The 27,407-nt window shown below is 40.7% G+C and overlaps 2 protein-coding genes and 1 pseudogene across 3 annotated transcripts in view; all 3 read left to right on the top strand.

Annotated features, from left to right (window-relative positions):
- Nucleotides 1-27,407, top strand: part of COMMD6 (COMM domain containing 6) — a 168,177-nt gene that overhangs the window by 44,210 nt on the left and 96,560 nt on the right. The gene's annotated exons all lie outside the window — the stretch shown is intronic.
- Nucleotides 5,134-5,491, top strand: LOC132352517 (MORF4 family-associated protein 1-like; annotated as a pseudogene).
- TBC1D4 (TBC1 domain family member 4) overlaps nucleotides 6,713-27,407 on the top strand; it is a 216,525-nt gene continuing 195,830 nt past the window's right edge. For both annotated transcript variants that reach the window (XM_059903040.1, XM_059903038.1), the window contains exon 1: nucleotides 6,713-8,081. In XM_059903040.1, the coding sequence (XP_059759023.1) occupies nucleotides 7,584-8,081 (498 nt within the window). In that variant the 5' untranslated portion in view covers nucleotides 6,713-7,583. The remainder of the gene's footprint in view (nucleotides 8,082-27,407) is intronic.

Genomic DNA, 27,407 nt, shown 5'->3' with positions numbered 1-27,407 from the left:
TCTTTTTTTTATTTTGATAAGTGTACTTTAATCAATACATTTATCTGTATTCCACAAGTTTTGACAGACAATTCCTTTTTAAACCTAACTCCATATCTTTAAACTTTTCTCTCATAATTTTCTGTTTAACCAGGATTATTCAGTACTCTATGTTTCTCACTTTCCAGATATGTGGATTTTTAAACATATGTTTTTGATTCCTAGTTACCTTGAATAATAATCAGAAAACATGTTGTATATGATAGCAATTCTTTGGAATTTATGGGTTTCCTGGGTGACACAGTGCATAGTCAATTTTAGCTTTCTTCACAGGTGCTCTATAAAAATTTTGTATTCTCTATTCATTTATTCATTACATATATTTAAACTGTAAATTGTGTTATCGAAATTTATAAATTTGATTATATTTAATTTAGTTAATCTTATAGTATATGAGGATGATTTGTTAAAGTCACCAACTATTTATTTTTCCTGTCATTATTTTAGTTTCTGTTTTATGTATCTGAGAGCAATTTATTTAGTGTGCATGTGTTTAAAATAAAATCATCTTCTTAATACTTATGCTGGCAAATATTTCTTCATGACCCCCTTCATTAGCCTTAAATTCTATTTAATCTAACATTGAAACCACAACCCTGATTTTCTTCTCATTCATGTATGCCTGATATATTTTCTTCTATTTATTTTCAATGTTTATATAGCCTTTCTTTTTTAAAATTTTATTTATTTATTTATTTATTTATTTTTGGCTGCATTGGGTATTTGTTGCTGTGCATGGGCTTCTCACTGAAGGCTTTCTCTAGTTGCAGCGAGTGGGGACTACTCTTCATTGTAGTGCGCGGGCTTCTCATCGCGGTGTCTTGTTGCGGAGCATGGGCTCGAGGCACGTGGGTTCAGTAGTTGTGGCTCACGGGCTCTAGAGCGCAGGCTCAGTAGTTGTGGTGCACAGGCTTAGCTGTTCCGCAGCATGTGGGATCCTCCCAGACTGGGTTCGAACCTGTGTCCCCTGCATTGGCAGGAGGATTCTTAACCACTGCGCCACCAGGGAAGCCCTATCCTTTCGTTTTAAAAGTGATTCTGTAAACAACACATTCCTGGATCGTTAAGTCTTTATCTTTTGGTCTGTTAGAGTAACTAACTTACATTTATTATAGTTACTATATGGAGTTACTGTAGCCATACTATTTTAAATTTTCTAATTATCACACTTTAATTTTGTTTCCTTTCTTTTCTTTTTTTCTTTTTATTCCCTTTCCTTTCCTACTGGATAGATCAATATTCTACTAATTTGAAAATCATATATTTTATATCTAGTTTCCTAGTAGCTATCCTTTATTTATTTCCTCTCTGTCTCCATCTCCCAAATTTGGGAAACTTTTCTTTGTTTTTAGTATGAAGAGCAAGAGAAACTGACTCTGAGAGCACGTAGTATTCCAAATCTTTTGCCTTTGCAAGGTTCTTAGCTTTTGAAACCTGAAAGCTAAGAATGGACTCTTTTGTTATCTGTGTTCTGCTGTGTCGTCATTTCCCTGGATCAGTGAAGATGCAATGCCCTGGCTGCCTGGGCTGGGGGAAGGTCACAGGGAACAAGGAACAATAAGGGGAAAACCCTGATAGTATCTCAAATTGTTATTCAGTCACAAACACTTGTGCTCTGTTTACTATCTCCAGTCACAACTCCACCACGATTTTGGAGAGGCATTCTATTATTTTCTAGTATTTTATCATTAGCTAGTGGATATATTTAGTACATTTACCTGAAATTATATAATTAAATCATTTGGTGTATCACCTCTGTGATAGTAAAATCCCCTCTTCATCTTTAGTTTCTTAAATTCTCATTTGCCATTTATTCAATTCAATTCATTCATTCACTCAGTATTTATTAAGACCCCATTAAGGGTCAGCTATTGTGTTTTCTACTGGAGGAAAACAGAGCACAAAACAAATAATCCCTTCTCTCAAGATGCTCTCTTTGTGGTGGGGGACACAGTAAAACCACCCAGTAATTATAAATGTAATGAGAGCTATAACAGTGAAATGTATTTAAAAAAAGACCCAAGAAGAGAGGGCCATTAACACTGACTGGGGAAGTAAGAAACAACTTCACAGAAGATATGATTCTTGACTTGGGTCTTGAACAATAGATCAATGTTTCCGTAGTGAAAGATGGGGGAAATTCAAGTTGTGGGCATTAGGAAGCCAGAGCAATCGGGGAGAGGAAGAAGCTTAGGAAACCCCATGAAGACCTGAGCATGTAATGCATCTGGGAATGGAGGTTGTCGGGGTGAGGGAGTGGGGGAGTGAAAAGCAGCAAATATAAGACTAGAAAGATTCGTGCTTTGAGCTTTAGGAAATGTATCTTCATTTAAAGATTTTTAAGCGGGAAGAAAAGTAGATATTGGGGGAGGGTACAGAATGGAAGAGAGAGATAGAGAAAAAAAGAGAGAGTACATTTGTGCTTGGAAGCAAGGAGACAAGCTAAGAGATTGAGATGAACCTTTCCAGTCTTATACACTAGCTCAAGCCCTTATACTTCTCATGTAGTATATAGATTTTAAACTAGGATTTGACTGAATGTTACAACTTCTAATTAATTCTAACAGCATTATAATAGTGGGATATTAGAGGAGCACTTTTTAAAAAAATGTAAGTGTTTACTTTTGGATATCATAGTAGAGGTGCCTACAAGACTATTCAGGAGATATTTCTTGCAGATTATTAGAAATGCTTTCCATGAGCATATTCTTTGGCCCTTTTTTGGGCAACAGTGGGGTTGAGAGTGGAAGGGTTGGGGGTCAGAGGATGATTTATTGCCCCACCATTTAGTAAACATCATAGACCTGCATATTCAGTGTAATAGCTGCCAAACATTTAAAATTGTATCATCCTCTTGTCTTTTTCTAAATTCAAGTGATCAAACTGTAATTGAACACTTTTTTATGTGCATGCAATTCTCTAAGCTTCTGCAGGTGATACAGTGATGATAAGAAACTAATAGCTTACCATAGAGTTCATTCATGCAATAAGTCAAATGTCTAAATGATAATAAAGCAAGTTATATAAGATACAATATATACTATAGTATAATAACCTTATCGGACAGGATAGGATAGATTTACAACAAGGTAGCAGACAAGTCCACAATCCCAGTGGCTTAACAAACAAAAAAGTTTATTTCCCACTACAAGAAGTGTGCTGTGTGCCTGGGAGGTTCTCCAGGACAGCTGTCCTCTAGGAGCTGGCTCAGCATTCTGGACTGCTTCGATCACGAGGAACCTCCATACTGATGTTTCCATAATGACCACTGAAGGGGAAGCGTGGGGATGGACAGCACGAGAGGGCTGGGGCGTTGATTACTGGCAATTAAATGCTTCTACTCAAAGACATGACCCAAGTCACCTCTGGTCACATTTCACTTCCAAAACAAGTCTTAGGATCGTGCCTGCCTTCCCATGTGTCAGGATGCAGAGAGGATCAGGTACTGGTAAACAATAATAATGCTCATTACTGCACAGTAAGCAAAACATCACAAAAAGGTTACAAAGAGAGGGCTAAGGACGTTCCAGAGCAGGAAGCAATCACACTTAGGCTGTCATGTAATAAAAGACAATTCTTCTGTGTTTCTGTCAGTAAGTAGATGTTTATTGCATCACTTTCTTTCACCAGTAAGAAATGGCCTGCTGGGGCTCCAGATTCAATCCTAGCTCCCAAGCTAGTTGATTTGGTAGAACCCACAACACTTCCATGCTTTTCCCAGATCTCTGTTCTTTTCTTTTTTATAGATCTCAGATATGTGGCCTAGGGAAACAGGATCTGTATAGAAGAGTTTCTGGCAAGGTTCTACAAGGTTTCAGTCACATTCGGACAACTTTTCACCGCTTTAAAAAAAAAAAAAAAATTATTTATTTATTTTTGGCTGCGTTGGGTCTTCGTTGCTGCACGAGGGTTTTCTCTAGTTGCGGCCATTGGGGGCTCCTCTTCGTTGCGGTGCGTGGGCTTCGCATTGCGGTGTCTTCTCTTGTTGCGGAGCACAAGCTCTAGGCGTGGGGGCTTCAGTAGTTGTGGCACGCGGGCTCAGTAGTTGTGGCTTGCGGGCTCTAGAGTGCAGGCTCAGTAGTTGTGGAGCACGGGCTTAGTTGCTCCACGGCATGTGGGATCTTCCCAGACCACTCTGTCTCCCCCGCATTGGCAGGCAGGTTCTTAACCACTGTGCCACCAGGGAAACCCTTCACTGCTTTTTGAAGACATGGTTCTACTTTGCACAAAAATGTGGTGGTGTGAGTAAACTGAATGAGTGAATCTAACCAATTAATAATGTCTTTATCTTGGAGCTTAAATTCTATCTATAAGGGAGCCATCAGGGTGCACCCAGAAATTCTGCATAGGAATAATGGGAATTGATTGTAGTGATATTACATATAGGATAAAAAATAGTCCCAAGGCTTTATAGAAAGTGAGAATACCATTAAAGGAAAAAAAAAAATGAGAGAGAGAGAGAGAGAGAGAGAGAGAGAATGGGAGAGGAACCAGAGTTTTCATTTTTCCTATGAGCCCTTTGTAGAAAATTGGGAACTTTAAGTGTCTTTCCCACTTATTTTTGTTTACCTGTTACCTAACTCTTAATTATAATTTAGTAAGAGTAAAAAGAATGAAAGTCCAATTTGCCAAAAAGAAAAAAAGAATACTTCTCTTTCTGCTTTAAAATTAGAATGATTAAATTATCCCTAGAATGTTTTTTGAGTTCCCTGGAAATATATATTACTACATATAAAAGGGTGCAAAATCTCTACACTAGCTCTGAACTGGGTAAATACAATGAATAAAATGTATTGGCTGCACTAAAAGCTATGAAGATTCATGTTTGTCATACCATGTTATATTTTAAAGAGAAATTGGAGTTAAAAATACTTTATCGTGATTCTGTTCGCCGCTCCTGCAGTTTGCGTGTGAGGCTGTTTCCTCCCAGAGCAGTTGTGAAGCAAAAGGCGTAAAGGGATATTTTTAAAAAGGTAGTTCGGGAATACTATTGACAAGGAGTGTGGGTCGCTTTTGACCCGAGCAGTAACTGCTGATCAGCTGTCCCAGGGCAGGGCGTGAGGGTCGTGTGGTTCTGAAGATGAGGCAGGAAAAATGCGCCCCTGGGACCGGGACAAGGTAGAAGCACCGGCGGAAGTGGAAGTTTTGGGGCCCTAGGAAGATTTGGAGCAGTTCCTGCTTCCAGTTATCCGTGGGATGCGGGAGGATATGGTGGCTCCTGAGGACCAGGAGCAAGCTGTGGAAGATGGATAATAACGCTCATGCAAATAGAAATGCAGGTGGCGACCTCGGAGGAGAAAGCCTTGAGTCACCTTCAGCATCCCAGGGGGAAGCTGATGAGAGAGTGCCAGAGTTGTGCCAGAAGGTGGAGGAGAAAGCCAAGGAGATTGGGAAGATGGCAGATTTGATGGTGGAGCTGGTTTGGCAGATAGAGAAAAGCAAATCGTCTTGAAGGAGGGTTGGCTTTCACAGCTGATGGACTCTGGTTTGCTGGTAAGGATGGGCTGATACCTGGAAGAAACTGAAACAGGTCATTTTCTCTATTTAGTTTTTCTATGTTTTTTATTCCCATGTAACAGTGTCCCCTTAGGGTCAGTGGTTGGTGACCTTGATATGGGGGTAGATTGTCAAATGTATTTGGTTCCTAAAAAATAACTTTTGTTTGAGAAATACTCTCATAAGTGAAACAAGGCTTAATCAAAACTCGTTTCAGTTTATTTTTGTTACTTTGCAGTGTTTTTGAAATGTTGGGCATGGCCTTGTATTTTGGTGTTATCATGTGACCTGATTGTTTTCTGGAACTTTGGAACACCCATGTGAAGACTTGGGGTCAGAATCTTCCAACTTTAGAGGTGCAGTGGAAGGCACTACTTGGATGTAGCTGGTGAAGCAATGTAGGAATGAGACTGCTTTGGATAAGACTGGGAAAAACCAAAAGAGAGTTGGAGATGGAAGACGCTGGGCACATATTTTGGAACTTGAATACCTCTGTGAGACAAAGGAGGAAAGCTATGTTTTGTGGCCTACTGCCTCATGTTTATTGTATAACCTGTCAGGTGCGTTTATTTAGACAACCTATCTGACCCTAAACGACAAAGCAGTTTGAATAGGGAATGATGGAGCACACTTTACTGTTGTAATATCCTCACACATTACAGAGGTTTAAGAGTATGGCATCAAAGAGACAATCTACCAAGAGCCTTGAAAGCCTGGAGAAAGGAAAAGGCATATCAGGGCCCATATAGTCCCTTCTAGGTCACCAGGGCAGTAGATCTGACTAGGATTTGAGGTCAAGATCAAACATGTAACAAGTGTTCATTTGCCTTGAAAAACAAAGACCTAAAAAGCCTTAAAAAATTTTTTTTTCTTTTTGTTCAGATGACCAAAGCCCCTACGTGTGTAAATAAAAAAATCACGATTTCTTTTGAAATGGAAAAGAAATTTTATCGTAATTTCGTGATTTAAAACACGAGTATTTTTTTGGAGATTATTAGGAAATAAGATTCAGAAATTATGATGCAGGCTTTAGAAGGAATTGAAACCAAGCAAATATAATTAATTAAAAAAAAAAAAAATCCCAGCGCCCCATTGACAGTGGTCCCCTCTCCAGGGGGCAGCAGAGACGCCCAGAAGAAGACGGAGATCTCGGTGACCCGGGAGATGATGAGTTTGGTCCGGGCAGTGCCGGCGCCGGGCGCAGTATTGCTGCCCGAGGGGCGGGTGGCAGGGGCGGTCTGGGATCGCGGCCGGAGAAAGAGGCGAAGAGGTGACTTCACAGATAAGCTTTTATAGGCAACACTCTCCGCCCGCCGGACGGGAGGCGGGGTGGCAGCCCGATTAAAGAAGCAGCCTGGAAGGAAGGAAGAAGCGAGGGAGGGACGGGAACAGTTGGAGGAGGAGCAGCGAGCTGGGCTGCGGCGACCGGAGGAGGAGCGGCCCCCGCGAGGCCACGTTTTGTTTTTGTTATTTTCCATTGAAATAGTTCTCGCAGGCCCTCCCCGAGAACCGACCGCGCCGAAGCCCGGGAGCCCCGACCTTCCAGGTGACAGCTGGTCACCCTGGTAGGAGTCAGCTCCGCCCCAAGTCAGCCCCTCCGGCCCACAGCCCATTCCCCGCCCTGCCTCCCAGTGCCCGCCCGGGGCGAGCGCGGCGGCCGCAACGGCTCTGCAGCGCTGGAACTGGCGGCGACCGGCGGAGGCGCGGGGCCCTCGGCGTTGTCCTCTGACCCAGCGGAGCCGCGGACGAGGAAGGGGGAAGTCCGGCCCCAGGCTCGAGCCGGAGCAAGGAGGATAGCGATTTAACCCGCCCTCTCCTGCCAGTCCTGCTGCCGGGCGCTCCCCGGGTGCCCGCCGCCGGAGCCTGGGAGCCGCGCCCGAAGTGCCGCATGGGGCAGGGCCACTAAAGCGCGGAGTTCGGGGTCGCGCCGAGGCGGGCGCAGGGGCCCAGCGCGGCTGTTGGCACAGTTTCGGCGGCGCCTTCAACGCGAGAACTGGGGGCGCGACGCGCCGATCCGGCCGCCTCCGTGCCCTCGGGAGGCGCGAGTTATGGAGCCCCCCAGCTGCATTCGGGATGAGCCGTTCCCGCACCCCCTGGAGCCCGAGCCGGGCGCCCCTGCGCAGCCTGGCCAGGGGAAGCCGGGCGACAAGAGGTTCCGGCTGTGGTACGTGGGAGGGTCGTGCCTGGACCGCAGGACCACGCTGCCCATGCTGCCCTGGCTCATGGCCGAGATCCGCCGGCGCAGCCAGAAGCCCGAGGCGGGCGGCTGCGGGGCGCCGGCGCCCCGCGAGGTGCTGCTGGTGCTCAGCGCGCCCTTCCTGCGCTGCGTGCCCGCGCCGGGCGCCGGTGCCGCTGGGGGCTTTGGCCCTACGGCCGCGCAGCCCAACCCGGCAGTGTTCATCTTCGAGCACAAGGCGCAGCACATCTCGCGCTTCATCCACAACAGCCACGACCTCACCTACTTTGCTTACCTGATCAAGGCGCAGCCAGACGACCCGGAGTCGCAGATGGCCTGCCACGTTTTCCGCGCCACAGACCCCAATCAGGCAAGACCGCGGCTCGGAGGCACGGGGGAGGGCCCATCACGCCCGGGAGGAGTGGCAGGGCTGCAGGCGCGCTGGGACCCCACGTTAAAGACCGACTCCGGTCCAGCTGCTGGCGCGCGCCTTCCACGTGGCGCGCTTGAGCGCAGGCTGGTCCCGCTTCTCGGACCCCGAGTCCGGAGCTTGCTTCTGGCGGCGGTTCCTTCCCCGCAGGGCCAAGGAAGAGGGAGGGAGGCGGAGAGTGGTCTCGGGACGGTGGAGGAGCTGGTGCGCCCTAGGAGAATGCGGGAGCAGCGCGCGTCCCGGGAGGATCTCGATGTCTTGGGGTGTGACTGGAGATGGCATGCCCCGGCCTTGGCCGAGTGTGTGCGTGCGTGCACGTGTGTGTTTAAGAGGGAAAGCGGGAGAGGGTTGGGTTCCTAGAGGCCCCCGCACACGCTCTCGGTCTTGGTCGAGTCCTGCACCTTGGCCCCTTTGGACAGTCGCATCCTAGTCACAGCAGCACCTGCAGGTCTTGGGTCTGGAAAGCTGTTTCGGAGCCCGGCTTAGAGAGAAGTTACTAGACGTTGTCCGATTGTCAGCAAAATACGAATCTGCCTTTAGATTTTGAGTGGAAAGAAGACTTTTTTTCTTTTTTTTGCAGTTTTTTCCACACTAATTGGAGACAGAATCAGTACCTACCTGGGTGATTTAAAAATCAGTGTTGTAGACGAGGTGAACATCTCTTTTCTGATATTTCTCCAGAGTTTACCAAATCGAGGTGCCTGTTACCAAACAGTGCGTTTTTACTTCCTTAAAAAAAACGGACACAGTCCTTTTTCGTCTGGAGAGAGGTATCTAAACAATCTTTACTACAGTGATTGTGTCTTGAAAAACAGCACCTCCCCCTTTTTAAAAAATGTGTAAGGAGTTTACCATATCAAAAGCCCCCCAGATGCTGTTATTTATAATAGTTACTGAATGTTTGGGCAAAGTACTTTAGATTCTTTGGGAAAACAGTGTTGTCTAAATATAAATAAATGAAGTCTCAGTTGTACTGTGTGGCGGGTTTCTTTAGCAGCTGGGAAGTTAATAGTCAGATGAGAAAAACTTCCTATAAATAAGGCTTTAAGTTTTGAAAATTCATATATTCCAGTATCTGTAATTGAAAGACTGTCCAATAGTTTTTCACAAAAAGACCTGTAGCTGAGCTGAAGAAAATAAAGCTCATTGTCTTGGATTCCATCAGTTACTTTGTAAACTAGTTTAATATCCTAAGGGCTCAGAACTCCCAATATTTTAGTTTATGTTACCGCTGTTATGTTATGGTAAAATACCTTATCACAGATGATCTCAGGATTCTAACCATGATTAAAATGAATTTCATTTTATGCTTATTTGTTAAAAATTTATTTTTAGCTTTCACCTGGGTTGAAATTGGAGTGCAGCATGTTCTTTATTCTGAACGTTATCAACATCTTTATTGTATTAAGATTTTTGGGTTCTGTCAGTAAGGTGGAAGTGGTTGCATTTTTCCAGGACTTTAAGGAATGTTTTATGATTCTTGGTGGTTATTTTCTTCAGATCTGACGCATGACACATCATTACTAATTTCATTGATGGTCAAAGTTTGTTTATGGGTTATGGCACCTTAAATTCTCAACAGTGGCTGTTGAGTCTTCCCTGGACTCATTGGAAGGTCAATTAAAATATCCCATTTTATTTACCTTCATTTTGTATTTAGATATTAGAGGCTGGATGTGCTCTTTACAAATAATAACATGCTTAGGCTTATTTCCCCCCTTTGGTCCTGTAGGAGCCGTGGAAGCCATATGGCTTTTTGATAAAAGAAAAAACAAACTTTTCCTGTTTATTGCCATTTCCCAGTTGAGTCTTTGATCTAAAGATATAGATTCCTATTTGCTCCAAACCTAGAGAGCCCCTGGCAGAGGATCATTAATTTGAAAGGCCAGATGTTGTCTACCTAAGGATTATCTCCAGCTATAAATCAGGGGTTACAAACTCAAACTGTGACGAAGAGGGTTGAGTGAGGGCCATAGAGGACTAGATAGAGAGGTCCTTTCTCAAGCTGCTGCTCAGCTCCAACTGGAAATTACATTATCAGAATATAAGCCCAGTGTTGCCGGAGCTTCGGATTTCTCAAGAGAAGATGGAAATCTAGATTTTTATGTATGAGTCCACATTTTAAAGTATCAGCAAATATTTTAAACATATAAGAATCCTATCTGGGCTAAACAAAACACATCTGAAGGTTGGCTTCAGAGATCTAAGGGCTGCCACGTTTGATCTTGGGCATAAATATTTGTTGAGTGGACAAGTGCAGTCATTAGATACTGAGTGCTGTTTGTCACATTTCCTGTTGAAATAGTGGGGAGAGTTAGGGTAATTTGGGGGGAAAAATTTATAAGTAAAACTCCCAGAAGTGATGATTCTGCAGTTGAACTTGTTAGAGGGGTGAATTCATCACATTATTACCATCCAGCAGTATGCCTAATATAGAGTAGAACCTCTGGATTTTTCTGAGCACCTTTGAAATGAGAAGGAAGAAGACCTGCTGTTTGCTTTGCTGCTGAGTTCTACATTTGAAGTAGAGAATTTTTTAGTTGGACTTCAAGATTATTGTTAAGTCTCCTAAGTATTTTCTACAGTCACTGAACAAAACATGGAAGGTAGCCTGGAGCAGAAAGGCCTGAAAACATCCCCAAGTAAACTTGCCTCTGCTTTGTCTGTCATGCCTGTCCCTTTTCTGAAATAGGCCTGTCTGTAGGATGACCATATAATTTATTGTTTAATCCAGGACAATTTTTATTAAGAAAGGGGGCATCATTAAAATGACACAAGCATAACAAGTATAAAGCTGGACTGTTTAGGGCAAACAGGGACATGGGTGACCATAGATAATTGGCAAAGTTTGTGTTTCTGCCAAGCCACCGAGATGGAGGATTGTGGTTTCTGTATATAAAACGATAATGTCTTGCAGCATATCTACTCACACATCTTTTTTTTTGGGGGGGGGGTGGATCTACATGTGACCTCAGAGATGGGAGCACTGCGCGAGTAGCTTGGGTCTGTTGTGGGGAGTTGCCATAGTGATGTGCCCTGTGGCTCCACACCTTCCGGGTCAGAGTCAACCTAAGGATGCTCAACCTGAGTCAGCCTGAAGCAGTGCTCAGCCAGAATGGTCTGATGCAGAGCTACTTCTGCCGGGTGCAAGGAGGGGTATGGGTTGGGAGCATACGAACCAGTTTCAGATCGAATATATGCCAATACAGATTGGTTCCCATTTATTCAAGATGTGTAGTCTTGCATAGGAGGAATGTCAGACTTAGCGCATTTCAGCCAAAGTTGGATATTTGAACTAGTAAAAGTGCTGAACTGTACATAACTTAAAAAACAAATCACACTGGCATAAATTGAGTTGTAGACTTAAAACTGGTTGGAGAACCAAGAATATCTGATTCTCTACCTAACATCTTGGGAAGGTCACTAATATTCCTCAAATTACTTACCTTTACCTACGTTCAGAAAGAGGCTATGTGTATATATATATATATATATATATATATATATATATCATTATCTCCATTTCTCCATTAAAAAGCAGAACTTGTTTTATGTTATATATATTCTTATCATATTAAAAAACAAGAATTGTTAGTGTTTATAACTATTGTTAGAGAATGAAGGTGTTACTTATCATTTCCATTAGACAACAGCATATACTTCATAATTATAGAATGAGTAGTCCTATAAAAGACAAAAACATTGCTATAATTTTCATTGATTTTGTTTATGTATATATTTCTTGAAGCTCGAAAGAATGTACTTTCAAAGAGATTTTACAAATTGTGTTCTTAAAATTAAAAAATGAACTTGACACCAGTTTTTTTCAGAACTAAGTTCTCTACGTCTGTGTGTTTTTTTTTTTGTTTCTCTTAAAATATTTAGTATTTTCTGAGCTTTACTCAGGTAACCAATTTTCAACTTAATTTTCAGTGATATACTTCAAAAAGGTCATTTTCAGTTCTTCCTCAGAGTTAAGGGTCAGTGGCTCTGGGAGTACGCTAGCAAGGAAACCAGAGAAATAGAAATCTGGAAATGTTCACACTTCTCTGTTTGCTTTCTGAGTACTTTGTGCTATTCTGCGTAGATCTCTCCTCCTGTTTGCTGTAGTCTTTTTTTTTTTTTTTTTTAATTTGTTTGCATTGGGTCTTTGTTGCTGCACGCGGGCTTTCTCTAGTTGCGGCGAGCAGGGGCTACTCTTCGTTGTGGTGCGCAGGCTTCTCATTGCGGTGGCTTCTCTTGTTGCGGAGCATGGGCTCTAGGCACGCGGGCTTCAGTAGTTGTGGCTCGCGGGCTCTAGAGCGCAGGCTCAGTAGTTGTGGCCCACGGGCTTAGTTGCTCCGCGGCTTGTGGGATCTTCACAGACCAGGGCTCGAACCTGTGTCCCCTCTGTTGGCAAGCGGGTTCTTAACCACTGCGCCACCAGGGAAGCCCCTCTCTCCCCTTCTGATTTGAGGTGGATTAATTTGCCCTGGCTCTGTGGTAGAATCTTGACTACAATATCTGGGGGAAAGGTAAAAATGTATGCCCAGAGCCTCCCATCTGTGAAGGGAATGTTATAATGAAGATGTGGTTGTTCAGTATCAGGGCTCGTTTATCGTAAGCCAGAGGTTCTCAAACTTGAGTGTGTGTCAGAATCACCTGGTCGGCTTGTTAGAGCAGACTGGTGGACCCCACCCTCAGTTTTTGATGATGTCAAGTTCCCTGATGATGTCCAGACTACTGGCCTGGGGACCACAGTTTGAGAACCACTGCCCTCAGTGATTTTGTTCATCTGGTTGGGTATATGACCACTTCTGTTCCCCTGGTTATTTTTGTAGTCGTTTTCAGACTTGAAAGTTTAGGGTGAGTGTGAGGAGGAGTAATACGTGACTACAGAAGATTTTAAAGAAACTCGTCATTTTCTAGCTTAATAGCTTTGCATATCTTCTTCTCTAGATAGACATTATTCTGCCAGGCGTGATAAGACTAGCCATATGTTGAATGAAAACTTTACCTTTCAAGCCAAAGTTTTAAGTTCTGCAGATGGAATAAACAATTTTTAGGGAATATATTCTAATGTTGGGCTTCCCTGGTGGCATAGTGGTTAAGAATCTGCCTGCCAATGCACGGGACACGGGTTCGAGCCCCGGTCTAGGAAGATCCCACATTCCGCGGAGCAACTAAGCCCCTGTGCCACCACTACTGAGCCTGCGCTCTAGAGCCTGTGAGCCACAACTACTGAACATCATCAGGGAACTTGACATCATCAAAAACTGAGGGTGGGGTCCACCAGTCTGTTCTAACAAGCCGACCAGGTGATTCTGACCCATTTACAGATGAGAAAACTGAGGTAAAGAAAGGTTAAATATTTCCCCAAGGATACAAGCCTTGTAATGATAGAAGCTGATTCCAGTCTGGGTAGATAGTTCTCTTATCTGCTGCTCTGGAATGCAATTGTTGAAAAATTAGCCTTTAGTTGTTAGTCTTATGAAGTTTTATGCTATCACTTTTTCCCATTCTTTTTTTAAGATAGTTGTTTTATTTTGTTTTCCAGTTTTATTGAGGTATAATTAACAAGCAAAAATTGTATATATTTAAAGCTACAATGTGGTGTTTTGATATACGTATCAAATGAAAGGGTTACCACAATCAAGCTAATTAACATATCCATCAACTCACATGGTTATCGTTTTGCCTGTATGTGTGTATGTGGTGAGAAAACTTAAGATCTACTCTTTTAGCAAATTTCAGGTATACAATATAGTATTATTAACTATGGTCACCATGCTCTCTGTACATTAGATCTTCAAAACTTTCTCATCCTGCATAACTGAAAGTTGGTACCCTTTGACCAACATCTCCCCATGTCTCCCATCCCTCATCCCCTGGCAACCACTATTCTACTCTCTGCATTTATGAGTTTGACTTTTTAGATTCTGTATATAAGTGAGATCATGCAGTATTTGTCCACTTTCCCCCACTTTTATATTAAAAATCTCCACAGTTAAATATGCTCATTAAATTTGTAAAATAATAATGAAATGCTGAATGCATGCTTGGATATAGTTTTGCCAATGTGTATTTTTGTTTTAATGGAAAGTAAAACGTCGGTATGATTTGTTAGGCTGGTGTAGCTGAATTCTGGTGTATCTTTTATGTAGTGTCCTTAGGAGTGGCAGGGAAGTAAACTATGAGAGTCTGTTTGCAGCCTTTATAACTACTTCAGAATAAAAAATCTTTAGGGTATGTATTTAAGAACAGGTACAACCATGCATTTGAATATATTTTATTGACTCGTAAAGGATACAAATATTGTAAAGTATAACAAAGTACAAAGTATAAATTATAAACTGTATTATAATATAAAAGTATATAATTAAATAATATAAAGTGTAAAATTATACTATAAAAATAATGCATCTTACCATCATTATAAAACATACAATAAAGCAAGAAATATTGGCACCAAGTTGTGCTATTTTAATTACCTTGGGTTAAAGGGAAAACAATATGTAAATTTTAAGGTTAGATAAAGCCCAGTGACCTAATGGGCTGATGTATGGTTTTGTAAGAGTTCAAGTAGAGAAAAATGGTTCATAAAAAAGCAATCTTGGGGTCCACAGTAACATTAGCATGCTGAACCTGTGCTGTAGCACATTCAGTGCTGTAGGCATGTGCTTTGAAAAATAACATCTTTCCTTTCATCCCATTGAATTTAGCTTGTTAGTATAATTGTTACTAGTTATGCTTGTGTTTGTGGGTATTTTGTAAATTGGTTTTGGTTTTAAAGCTTTTTATATTTTACCTCCTCACCTCCCCCTTTCTTTGTTCTGTGGAATGAACTAGCACCCAGACCCCAGTAAGATGGTTCTCTAGGACACTAGTCCATCATCTTCTCAGACTCTTGACTTTCTGAATAAAGTGGTTATAATTTGCTCCAAAAAAAAAAAAAAAGCTTTTTAAAAGCTAGAGCTATAAGCATCTAAAGTTTATATCTAGATTTTTGTGAACATATTTAAATAAAGTAACAGTAAAATAGTTATGTTAACACCTTACTTTACCTTTAAAAGGATTCTGAACAACTATAAGTTTGGAAAACTCCTGGCTTAAACTTTCAGGTGTTATTTAATATGATTCCAGTCATCTATGATCCTATGACAGAAAGGGAAAAAATATGAGATTAAAATTTTGGTTGGTTCAATAGGAAGGTTCAATAGGCTGGATCTAGGAAACCAGATTTCTGCCTAGTTTCTAATAGTACTAGTAAAGCAATATGAAAGTGGGTGATATTATATTTAGTTTCTTGACAGCCCTTTATATTTTAACTTCCCCCATTGATCCTAAATTCAAATGGTCAAATTTTTCTGTTAAAATATTAACTGGCATTTGATAAATTTGCTTGTTCTATGTTCTAAGTGTGTTCGTTATAGCAGTAGACTACTAACCCATAGCTAAAATGCCATTCGGGGTCTGGAAGTTAATTGGTGTTAACCTTTCTTTCTATTGGAAGTTAGGTTGAAGATATATATTGGAAATTATATTGTTCATTTTAATAAGAGAAGTGTGAACATGACTAAATTAAATCTATCTTAATATATGAGAAAATATAGGCGTTCTTTGAAATAAAGAGTATATAAAAACAATCTTTAATTTCTCAACTATTCTTACTTAAGTCCACCTTGTAGTTTAACAGAGTTTGTTATTTCTGTTTTACTTGATCCACCACAATTATCTAACATTTGATTCTACCTTTAGAAATTATACTCTAAACTTCTAGGAGCCAGGTTAAAACAATAATAGATATGTATTAATAATAATAATGCCTCTAAGCAGTATATATTTATTAATGTTCTTGACCAGAGGGTCTCAGACTTTAACATGCATCACCTGTAGGGTTTGTTTTCATACTGATTGCTGGATCCCCAACCCAGAGTTTCTGATTGACTTAGTCTGGGCTGAGGTGCAGAATTTGCATTTCTAACAATTCCCAGGTGATACTGGTGCTACTGGTCCAAGACCACACTTTGATAACCACTGCTTTAGACCAGGGGCTGGCAAACTCTGCCCTTTATTTTTGTAAATACAGTTTTATTTGAACACAACCCCACTCATCTGTTTACTTATTATCTATGGCTGCTTTCATGCTGCAATGACAGTACTGAGTATTTTTGACAGAGACCCTATGGTCACCAAGCCCCAAATCTTTATTATCTGGCCTTTTATAGAAAATGATTGCTGACCCCTGCTCTAGACAAGCCTGTTAAAAACAGGTGTTTTTTATCCCCATTTTATAGGTGAGAAAACTAAGTCAGTAATTTTCCTACAAAGACACAAGCCAGCAAGTAACAGCAGATCTGGATTTCCAAACCTCATGCACTTTGTAAAAGCTACTTCGTTAATTTTTGCTAATGGCTCCCACACTTATCTCTATAGCTCAGCCCTCTCCTCTGAGCACCAGCTTCTTTCAGCATCTAAAATGCTTACTTGACATCTGCACTTGAATATGTAGTTGCTGATGCTTATAACCCAGGAATTATATTTGAGTCCTGCTTTTCACTTCCCAGTTACAGCCCTTGAAGGAAGTCATCATGTTGATTCTGCCTTCAAAACTTAGTTTTTAATATGTCCATGTCTCTTCATGACCACTGCCACCACCTAGGTCTAACTCCCATCATGTCTTTTTGGGACTCTTAGACTCCTCTCAACTATTCTCCCTGCTCTACTCTTGCTCTCCTATCAATCCCTTCTTCAGTGGAGCAGTAGGAGTCGTGCTTATAAAGCACAAACCAGAGCAGGTTCGCTTTGCTCTCAGAGTAATAACGCAGATTGCTTCTCACATGACTCTGCTCGACTCCGCTCCCTTTGTCTCTCCAGTCTTCTCTTAGACTGCCCCTCTCCAGCATGCTCCCTATGTTTCAGCCATCCTTAACAAGCCCAAGTCAGATCACTTCAAAGTCTTTGCATGTGTGGTTCCCATTCCTTGCTAGATTAGTTTTTTTTTCTCAGGTTTCAGTTCTTTGCTTAACTCACAAATGTCACTTCCTCAGATTGGCCTCCAGTGACCCTCTATCTCATAAAGTCGGTAAGTATCCCAATTTTTCACTTCTATTTCAGCCTTTTATTTATTTTCCTTTTGGCACTTACACATTTAAAATTAATTTTTAAAACACTTTTTGTGGGTACTGTCACCACCTCTAGAATGTAAGTTCTAAAGGGAGAGCAATCTTGTCTGTTCACGGTGGTACGCCCCAGACCTAGTTCTATAGTAAAGGTCCATTCCAACAAATTGAGTGAGTAGGAATTGGTCCCTGCCCTCAAGGAATTTAAATCCACTGGTGAGAACTTAAAGTCTATTGGCAGCGATATGCATATGCTCTCAAACTTGTTTGTTGCCTTTCGTTAACTTTAATAAGTGTTTATTGTATTGGTTGCACAATATTTTTTGTTAGGAATGTTTATAATTGTAGAGACATCATACTGCTTGCAATATATATATATATTTTTTAAATTAATTAATTTATTTTTATGGCTGTGTTGGGTCTTCGTTTCTGTGCAAGGGCTTTCTCTAGTTGTGGCAAGCGGGGGCCACTCTTCATCGCGGTGCGTGGGCCTCTCACTATAGCGGCCTCTCTTGTTGCGGAGCACAGGCTCCAGACGCGCAGGCTCAGTAGTTGTGGCTGACGGGCCCAGCTGCTCCGCGGCATGTGGGATCCTCCCAGACCAGGGCTCGAACCCGTGTCCCCTGCATTGGCAGGCAGATTCTCAACCACTGCGCCACCAGGGAAGCCAGCTTACGACATTAAATGGGGTTATAAGGCAGACTTTTCTTTAATAAGTAAATTGTGTAGTTTATGAAAAAAATTTTGTAGACTAATTTGAGATGGACTTTTCCCTCCCCTATCAAAACACAGGAAGTTTAGTGAAGCTGCCAACATGAGAATAGGCGTTTCCATGGCCTTTTCTTTGAATAATGTGAATCAAGCATTCACGCATCTGGAAGATGATCAGCAAGAGTGGTGTTGTAAATACATCCTTGCACGAATTGGATATTTTTTAGTTTCAGTTCAGTTGTTATTTAGTCTTCTCTGTGGAAATACAATCTCATTTGGAAGGCTGTTTAGTTTCAAAATACTTCGAATGGCGTCTGTAAGTTTTTACTCCCAAATCTACATGGACCATTTTCTTAGGCACTGATTTTTAAACCTTACTGGAAGTGCCTAAGAGGTGTCTCAAAAATTTTTTTAAATCAAAAAGGGAAATGAATAAATGGAGAGGAGATCCACCAGGGTGAGACCAGGGATGGGAAAGAAAAAAAACTATGGCCAATGCCCACGGTGAACTGTTGACCAATATTAAGATGTACGGTTCGTATTCTGGATTTCTTTGTTTGCTTAAACAGCATGTCCTTGTGACAGAGTATATATTTTTTTATTCTCCTTGTGTTCTTTTTATCTAATGTTTATAATTAGAGCAGTTGATAGGTTCGATTATAGTTTTCAGCGGCCAGTGGGACATGTACCAAGACACACATAAGGGTAGTATTCATGCTCGGCAGTAACCCCATGGGTTGGGGTTCGACTTTAAAGAATAAACAACACAAGGAAAGATAACCTTATTTTTCTACGAAAAAGTAAAAAGTGCCACAGTCATTTACTTTTATAAATATAGGCCCTCTGTCTCTTCTTCTCATCCTCAAAAAGGGCATTTTCTCCTCATTCCCTCATTGCCTTCAGGCATAATTTGTCCATCCATGAGCATCTCCACATTTTCTTCAATGTGTGGTCCCTTGCATGGGGTAGGAGACCCTTTTGCTCTGTTGATAGAGCAGTGTGTTTACTAAATGAGCATTTCTGGTTCGTCATCTCCCTCTTTTTAATGATGGAAATGATCTTTGAAAACCAGCTTTCCATTAGTAAGCTTGGCTTGAAGACATAAATATTGCTGATGGTGCATTTTTCAAGACCAAACATATAGCTGCTTATTAAGGCAAAAGGCAAACATATAAGTAGTTTAATAGCGGGTTTGCCTATTTAGTAGGTTGTTTTCTTTTGCTCCTGGAGTGGAAGGTAAACTCACAAGTCATTCTGTAGAAGGACAGGCTGTAATATACATACTGAGCGTGAAAGTTGATGTCTGTCAGCAGTGGATTTACTTTACCCGGTTCACATTACCCCTGTTTACTTAGGAACCAGGCAGGTTAATAGCTTTTGTGTGAATGTGATTGTACCAATTAGTAGTTTCTCTGGAGACGTTGTTTGCTGTGATTAGGCTATGATTTTTCTGCTGAGAGTGGAGTTAATTCTGAACATTGACAGTGGGAACCGACATATGTATGTCCCATAATTTTTTCTTAGCTGTTTACATTTTCCAGATGATTTATTTTTAAAAGTCAGGCTGTCACCATGAAAGAAAATTACAACAAATGGTCTGCAGATACTCAGATCTCTATAAATCAGGTGGAGACTTTGATTGGTTTATTAAAATTGTTGATTTAAAAAAATGTTTAAATTCCCTCAGTACCTGATACTACAAAGGGCTTTGTATATGTTTTCAGTTTTTGGTTCTTACTCTTAATGAACAAAAGTGTCTAATGCACATAGGCTAAATGAGGGAAAAGCCCATCCTTTACTCAAATCATTCTCTATTTTGGACATGTTCACATATTAATCTATCTCAAAAGAAATGACTGTCTCCTGCTGGAGTTTTCATTTGCTGGTTGGTAGCTTTGCAAAGAAGAAAAGACTATTGACTCTGCAGGTGTGACCATGTGGAACAGAGATAACAGACCTCCAACTAGAGAAGTTGGACTGGACACAGGAAATTGAAGCTCTGGACCCCACTCTTCCATAATTAAACATGTAACACAAATGCTCTGTTAATCTGGGTCATGGTTTTACAATTTGTTCCTTTGTTCATTACCTCATTTGTTCATTCACTCATTCTTTCAACCATCTATTCATTTGTTCAGTTATCAGGGGAACTGAATGCTTCCTGTGTGCCTGGCACTCCATTGGAGACTGATATGTATAAAACAAAAACATTCCCTGCTTCATGTATCTTAGAGTTTTGTGGAGGAGTGAGACAAAAGTGAGTACAAAGAATAGCATATTGTAGTAGTTGAGTGCCTGGGCTCTGAAGTCTGATCACTGAGACTCAAAGCTCTACCGCTGTGGGCTCCATGCCCTGGGGAAGTTCCTGCATCTCTTTGTACCTTGGTCTCCTCATCTGTAATATGGGGATGGTAGCATTGTTATGAAGGTTAAGTGAGTCCATTTATGTAAGGCATTGAACACTGCCGTCTCAAAGTATTCGGTAAATGTTAGCTACATGTCCACAAGTGTCCAATTTCAAAGATGATAGGGGCTATGAGGGAAAAGAACGTGGTGCTGTGAGAGAATAAAAGGAGGAAACTTCTGGCTGGGTTGTGTAGTAGATTCTCCAGCTCTCTTTTCCTAATAAAACCTTAAAATTTTCTTCATTTATCTCTCCCTCTGCCACTCAGCCCATAAGCTACAAAAGGCTGGCCCCATCCCCTGTCGAAAGTGGGAAATGCCATTGATTTGTCCAGGGTTCCTGCACCAAGTCAGTTTTATAAGTTTGTACCTGGAGACCCAGTAGTCCCAGGGAATGTATCCGTTTGTGCCAGTGCAAGATGAGAGAAATTTTCTTGGGGCTCCTGAGAAAGGAGACTTGGTTGTTGTTTCCTCCTTGGTTATTGTGTGTAGATTTAAAGCCTGGAACTGTTATTGTTATTTCACTGCCAGAGTGATGATGAAACAGAGGAGGGCACTCTGGAGAAAAACTAAACTCTGATAGGAACAATCCAGATTACCACCTACATGCAGACTTTTTCAGTTTATGTGAGTTGAGTTGTGTTTTCTGCTACTCATAGTCAAAAGTATGAGATGAGTCAAGGAAGGCTTACTGTGGAGATGACAATTAAGGATGATTCCCAAGTTGCTGACTTTTTTTTTTTTTTTTACTAATGGGTGGGTTTGTTACCATTTACAGATAAGAGGAAGGCAGGTTGGAGGAGTGGGGGAGAAATAGGTTTTAGGGCAAAAATCTCATTTGTAAAATGAGAGGGCTGGATGTTAGCAGTGATTTCTTTTTCTGACCGAATATTCCTAAGAGAGATTACATCCTTCCATCAGAAATTATGATTTCTAGAGCCCTGGCAACCATTTTCACCAACACTGGGGCTAATGACATCAGTCTCAGCAGGGGGTGGGGAGGGTGATCTGAGGGTGTTTTTCAACCCAGTTGCACATAAGAACCTGTGGGGAGTTTCAGAAAGTATATGGTCTACTAGATTCTTGGGCCCCTCCCCAGATACCTTGCATCAGAATCTCTAGGGTAGGACCTGGAAATCTATTTAAAAACTGGGAGCTGGGATGCAGCCAGCTTGGCACTTATATGCAGTTTAGATTTGGGGAACCACTGCGTTAAGGGATGTAAGGCCCCTTCCTGTACAAGGTTTTTTGTTTTTTTAACATCTTTATTGGAGTATAATTGCTTTACATGGTGTGTTAGTTTCTGCTGTGTAACAAAGTGAGTCAGCTGTATGTATACATAGATCCACATATCCTCTCCCTCTTGCGTCTTCCTCCCGCCCTCCCTATCCTACCCCTCTAGGTGGTCACAAAGCACAGAGCTGATCTCCCTGTGCTATGCGGCTGCTTCCCACTAGCTATCTGTTTTACATTTGGTAGTGTATATGTGTCCATGCCACTCTCTCACTTCGTCCCAGCTTCCCCTTCCCCTTCCCTGTGTCCTCAAGTCCATTCTCTATGTCTGCGTCTTTATTCCTGTCCTGCCCCTAGGTTCATCAGAACCAGTTTTTTGTTTTGTTTTGTTTTGTTTTAGATTCCATGTATATATGTGTTAGCATACGGTATTTGTTTTTCTCTTTCTGACTTACTTCACTCTGTATGACAGACTCTAGGTCCATCCACCTCACTACAAATAACTCAATTTCGTCTCTTTTTATGGCTGAGTAATATTCCATTGTATATATGTGCCGCATCTTCTTTATCCATTCATCTGTTGATGGACACTTAGGTTGCTTCCATGTCCTGGCTATTGTAAATAGTGCTGCAGTGAACACTGTGGTACATGACCCTTTTGGAATTATGGTTTTCTATGGGTGTATGCCCAGTAGTGAGATTGCTGGGTCGTATGGTAGTTCTATTTTTAGTTTTTTAAGGAACCTCCATACTGTTCTCCATAGTGGCTGTATCAATTTACATTCCCACCAACAGTGCAAGAGGGTTCCCTTTTCTCCACACCCTCTCCAGCATTTATTGTTTGTAGACTTTTTGATGATGGTCATTCTAACTGGTGTGAGGTGATACCTCATTGTAGTTTTGATTTGCATTTCTCTAATGATTAGTGATGTTGAGCATCCTTTCATGTGTTTGTTGCCAATCTGTATATCTTCTGGGGAGAGATGTCTATTTAGGTCTTCTGTCCATTTTTGGATTGGGTTGTTTGTTTTTTTGATATTGAGCTGCATGAGCTGCTTGTATATTTTGGAGATTAATCCTTTGTCAGTTGGTTCATTTGCAAATATTTTCTCTCGCTCTGAGTGTTATCTTTTTGTCTTGTTTATGGTTTCCTTTGCTGTGCAAAAGCTTTTAAGTTTCATTAGGTCCCATTTGTTTACTTTTGTTTTTATTTCCCTTTCTCTAGGAGATGGGTTAAAAAGGATCTTGCTGTGATTTATGTCATAGAGTGCTCTGCCTATGTTTTCCTCTAAGAGTTTTATAGTGTCTGGCCTTACATTTAGGTCTCTAATCCATTTTGAGTTTATTTTTGTGTATGGTGTTAGGGAGTGTTCTAATTTCATTCTTTTACATGTAGCTGTCCTGTTTTCCCAGCACCACTTATTGAAGAGGCTGTCTTTTCTCCATTGTATATTTTTGCCTCCTTTATCAAAAATAAGGTGACCATATGTGCGTGGGTTTATCTCTGGGCTTTCTATCCTGTTCCATTGACCTATATTTCTGTTTTTGTGCCAGTACCATACTGTCTTGATTACTGTAGCTTTGTAGTAGAGTCTGAAGTCCAGGAGCCTGATTCCTCCAGCTCTGTTTTTCTGTCTCTAGATTGCTTTGGCTATTCGGGATCTTTTGTGTTTCCATACAAATTGTGAAATTTTTTGTTCTAGTTCTGTGGAAAATGCCAGTGGTAGTTTGATAGGGATTGCATTGAATCTGTAGATTGCTTTGGGTAGTAGAGTCATTTTCACAATGTTGATTCTTCCAATCCAAGAACATGGTATATCTCTCCATCTGTTGGTATCATCTTTAATTTCTTTCATCAGTGTCTTATAGTTTTCTGCATACAGGTGTTTTGTCTCCTTAGGTAGGTTTATTCCTAGGAATTTTATTCTTTTTGTTGCAATGATAAATAGGAGTGTTTCCTTAATTTCTTTTTTCAGATTTTTCAGCATTAGTTTATAGGAATGCAAGAGATTTCTGTGCATTAATTTTGTATGCTGCTACTTTGCCAAATTCATTGATTAGCTCTAGTAGTTTTCTGGTAGCGTCTGTAGGATTGTCTATGTATAGTATCATGTCATCTGCAAACAGTGACAGTTTTACTTCTTTTCCGATTTGGATTCCTTTTATTTCTTTTTCTTTTCTGATTGCTGTGGCTAAAACTTCCAAAACTATGTTGAGTAATAGTGGTGAGAGTGGGCGACCTTGTCTTGTTCCTGATCTTAGTTGAAATGATTTCAATTTTTCACCATTGAGAACGATGTTGGCTGTGGGTTTGTCATATATGGCCTTTATTATGTTGAGGTAAGTTCCCTCTATGCCTACTTTCTGGAGGGTTTTTATCATAAATCAGTGTTGAATTTTGTCAAAAGATTTTTCTGCATCTGTTGAGGTGTTCATATGCTTTTTCTCCTTCAGTTTGTTAATATGGTGTATAACATTCATTGATTTGCATATATTGAAGAATCCTTGATTACTGGGATAACAAGGGCAACCAAAGACAACGGCTATCACTGTCATGGGAAATCAGTGTCCACATAACCAGGGCAACCAGAGCATCAACGGCTATCACTCTCACTGGAAGTCAGGGTCCACATATAAGATTTTAAGTGACTTTATTTTGAGAAATGCTAGCAGTGAAACTGCATTTCAGTCAAATTAAACTATTTCTCAGAAATCCAGATTATGAACACCTAAGTGATCTATACTGATTTTTAAGTATATTTTGATATGACAACAAAAGTAAAGTACAAAAGTAAAGAGTAAAGATAAATTCCAGGGATAGAATGTGATTTAGTAATGGAAAGAATATGTTTTAGAGTCACAAAGACCTGAGTTGAATCCTCCTTCACCAAAATCACATATATATTGACCTTCCCCTCCACCTTTTTGGAGCAGTTTCTCAGAGCTATCTGAAATGCTGTCTCCCATGCTATAGTCATCCCCTTTAAAAGCCCACTTGATCATGGTGTATGATCCTTTTAATGTGCTGTTGAATTCTGTTTGCTACTATTTTGTTGAGGATTTTTGCATCTATGTTCATCAGTGATATTGGCCTGTAGTTTTCTTTCTTTGTGACGTTTTTGTCTGGTTTTGGTATCAGGGTGTTGGTGGCCTCATAGAATGAGTTTGGGAGTGTTCCTCCCTCTGCTGTATTGTGGAAGAGTTTGAGAAGGATAGGTGTTAGCTCTTCTCTAAATGTCTGATAGAATTCGCCTGTGAAGCCATCTGGTCCTAGGCTTTCGTTTGTTGGAAAATTTTTAATCACAGGCTCAATTTCAGTGCTTGTGATTGGTCTGTTTATATTTTCTATTTCTTCCTGGTTCAGTCTTGGAAGGTTGTGCTCTTCTAAGAATTTGTCCATTTCTTCCAGGTTGTCCATTTTATTGGCATACAGTTGCTTGTAGTAATCTCTCATGATCCTTTGTATTTCTGCAGTGTCAATTGTTACTTCTCCTTTTTCATTTCTAATTTATTGATTTGAGTCTTCTCCCTTTTTTTTCTTAATGAGTCTGGCTAATTGTTTATCAATTTTGTTTATCTTTTCAAAGAACCAGCTTTTATTTTTATTGATCTTTGCTATTGTTTCCTTCATTTCCTTTTCATTTATTTCTGATCTGGTGATCTTTATGATTTCTTTCCTTCTGCTAACTTTGGGGTTTTTTTATTCTTCTTTCTCTAATTGCTTTAGGTGTAAGGTTAGGTTGTTTATTTGAGTTATTTCTTGTTTCTTGAGGTAGGATTGTATTGCTATAAACTTCCCTCTTAGAACTGCTTTTGTTGCATCTCATAGGTTTTGGGTCGTCGTGTTTTCATTGTCATTTGTTTCTAGGTATTTTTTGATTTCCTCTTTGATTTCTTCAGTGATCTCTTGGTTATTAAGTAGTGTATTGTTTAGCTTCCATGTGTTTGTATTTTTTACAGAATTTTTTCCTGTAGTTGTTATCTAGTCTCATAGCGTTGTGGTCGGAAAAGATACTTGATGTGATTTCAATTTTCTTAAATTTACCAAGGCTTGATTTGTGACCCAAGATATGACCTATCCTGGAGAATGTTCCATGAGCACTTGAGAAGAATGTGTATTCTGCTGTTTTTGGAAGGAATGTCCTATAAATATCAATTAAGTCCATCTTGTTTAATGTGTCATTTAAAGCTTGTGTTTCCTTATTTATTTTCATTTTGGATGATCTGGCCATTGGTGAAAGTGGGGTGTTAAAGTCCCCTACTATGATTTTGTTACTGTCAATTTCCCCTTTTATGGCTGTTAGCATTTGCCTTATGTATTGAGGTGCTCCTGTGTTGGGTGCATAAATATTTACAATTGCTATATCTTCTTCTTGGATTGATCCCTTGACCATTATGTAGTGTCCTTCTTTGTCTCTTGTAATAGCCTTTTTTTTTTTTTAATTTAATTTTATTTATTTTTTATGCAGCAAGATCTTTTTAGTTATCTATTTTAAACATATCAGTGTATATATGTCAATCCCAAACTCCTAGTTCATCCCACCCCCACAACACCCCCACCCTCCTGCTTTCTCCCCTGGTGTCCATATGTTTTGTAATATTCTTTATTTTAAAGTCTATTTTGTCTGATATGAGAATTGCTACTCCAGCTTTCTTTTGATTTCTTTTTTTTTTTTTTATAAATTTATTTATTTATTTTGGCTGCGTTGGGTCTTTGTTTCTGTGCGAGGGCTTTCTCCAGTTGCGGCGAGTGGGGGCCACTCTTCATCGCAGTGCGCGGGCCTCTCACTGTCGCGGCCTCTCCCCTTGCGGAGCACAGGCTCCAGACTTGCAGGCTCAGCAGTTGTGGCTCACGGGCCTAGCTGCTCTGCGGCATGTGGGATCTTCCTGGACTCGGGCACGAACCTGTGTCCGCTGCGTTGGCAGGCGGATTCTTAACCACTGCGCCACCAGGGAAGCCCTCTTTTGATTTCTATTTGCATGGAATATCTTTTTCCATCCCCTCACTTTCAGTCTGTATGTGTCCCTAGGTCTGAAGTGGGTCTCTTGTAGACAGCATATATACAGGTCTTGTTTTTGTATCCATTCAGCCAGTCAGTCTGTGTCTTTCGGTTGAAGCATTTGATCCATTTACATTTAAGGTAATTATCGATATGTATGTTCCTATTACCATTTTCTTAATTGTTTTGGGTTTGTTATTGTAGGTCTTTTCCTTCTCTTGTGTTTCCTGCCTAGAGAAGTTCCTTTAGCATTTGTTTTAAAGCTGGTTTGGTGGTGCTGAATTCTCTTAGCTTTTGCTTGTCTGTAAAGGTTTTAATTTCTCCGTCGAATGTGAATGAGATCCTTTCTGGGTAGAGTAATCTTGGTTGTAGATTTTTCCCTCTTATCACTTTAAGTATGTCCTGCCACACCCTTCTGGCTTGCAGAGTTTCTGCTGAAAGATCAGATGTTAACCTTATGGGGATTCCCTTGTATGTTATTTGTTGCTTTTCGCTTGTTGCTTTTAATACTTTTTCTTTGTGTTTAATTTTTTATAATTTGATTAATATGTGTCTTGGAGTGTTTCTCCTTGGATTTATCCTCTGTTGGACTCTCTGTGCTTCCTGGGCTTGGTTGACTATTTCCTTTCCCATGCTAGGAAAGTTTTCAACTATAATCTCTTCAAGTATTTTCTCAGTCCCTTTCTTTTCTCTTCTTCTTCTGGGATCCCTATAATTCGAATGTTGGTGTGTTTAATGTTGTCCCAGAGATCTCTGAAACTGTCCTCAATTCTTTTCATTCTTTTTTCTTTATTCTGCTCTGTGGTCGTTATTTCCAC

The sequence above is a fragment of the Balaenoptera ricei genome, chromosome 18 (genome assembly GCF_028023285.1).
Source record: "Balaenoptera ricei isolate mBalRic1 chromosome 18, mBalRic1.hap2, whole genome shotgun sequence".
In the NCBI taxonomy this organism is placed as follows: domain Eukaryota; kingdom Metazoa; phylum Chordata; class Mammalia; order Artiodactyla; family Balaenopteridae; genus Balaenoptera; species Balaenoptera ricei.
This window is presented reverse-complemented; position numbering and strand designations above follow the sequence as displayed.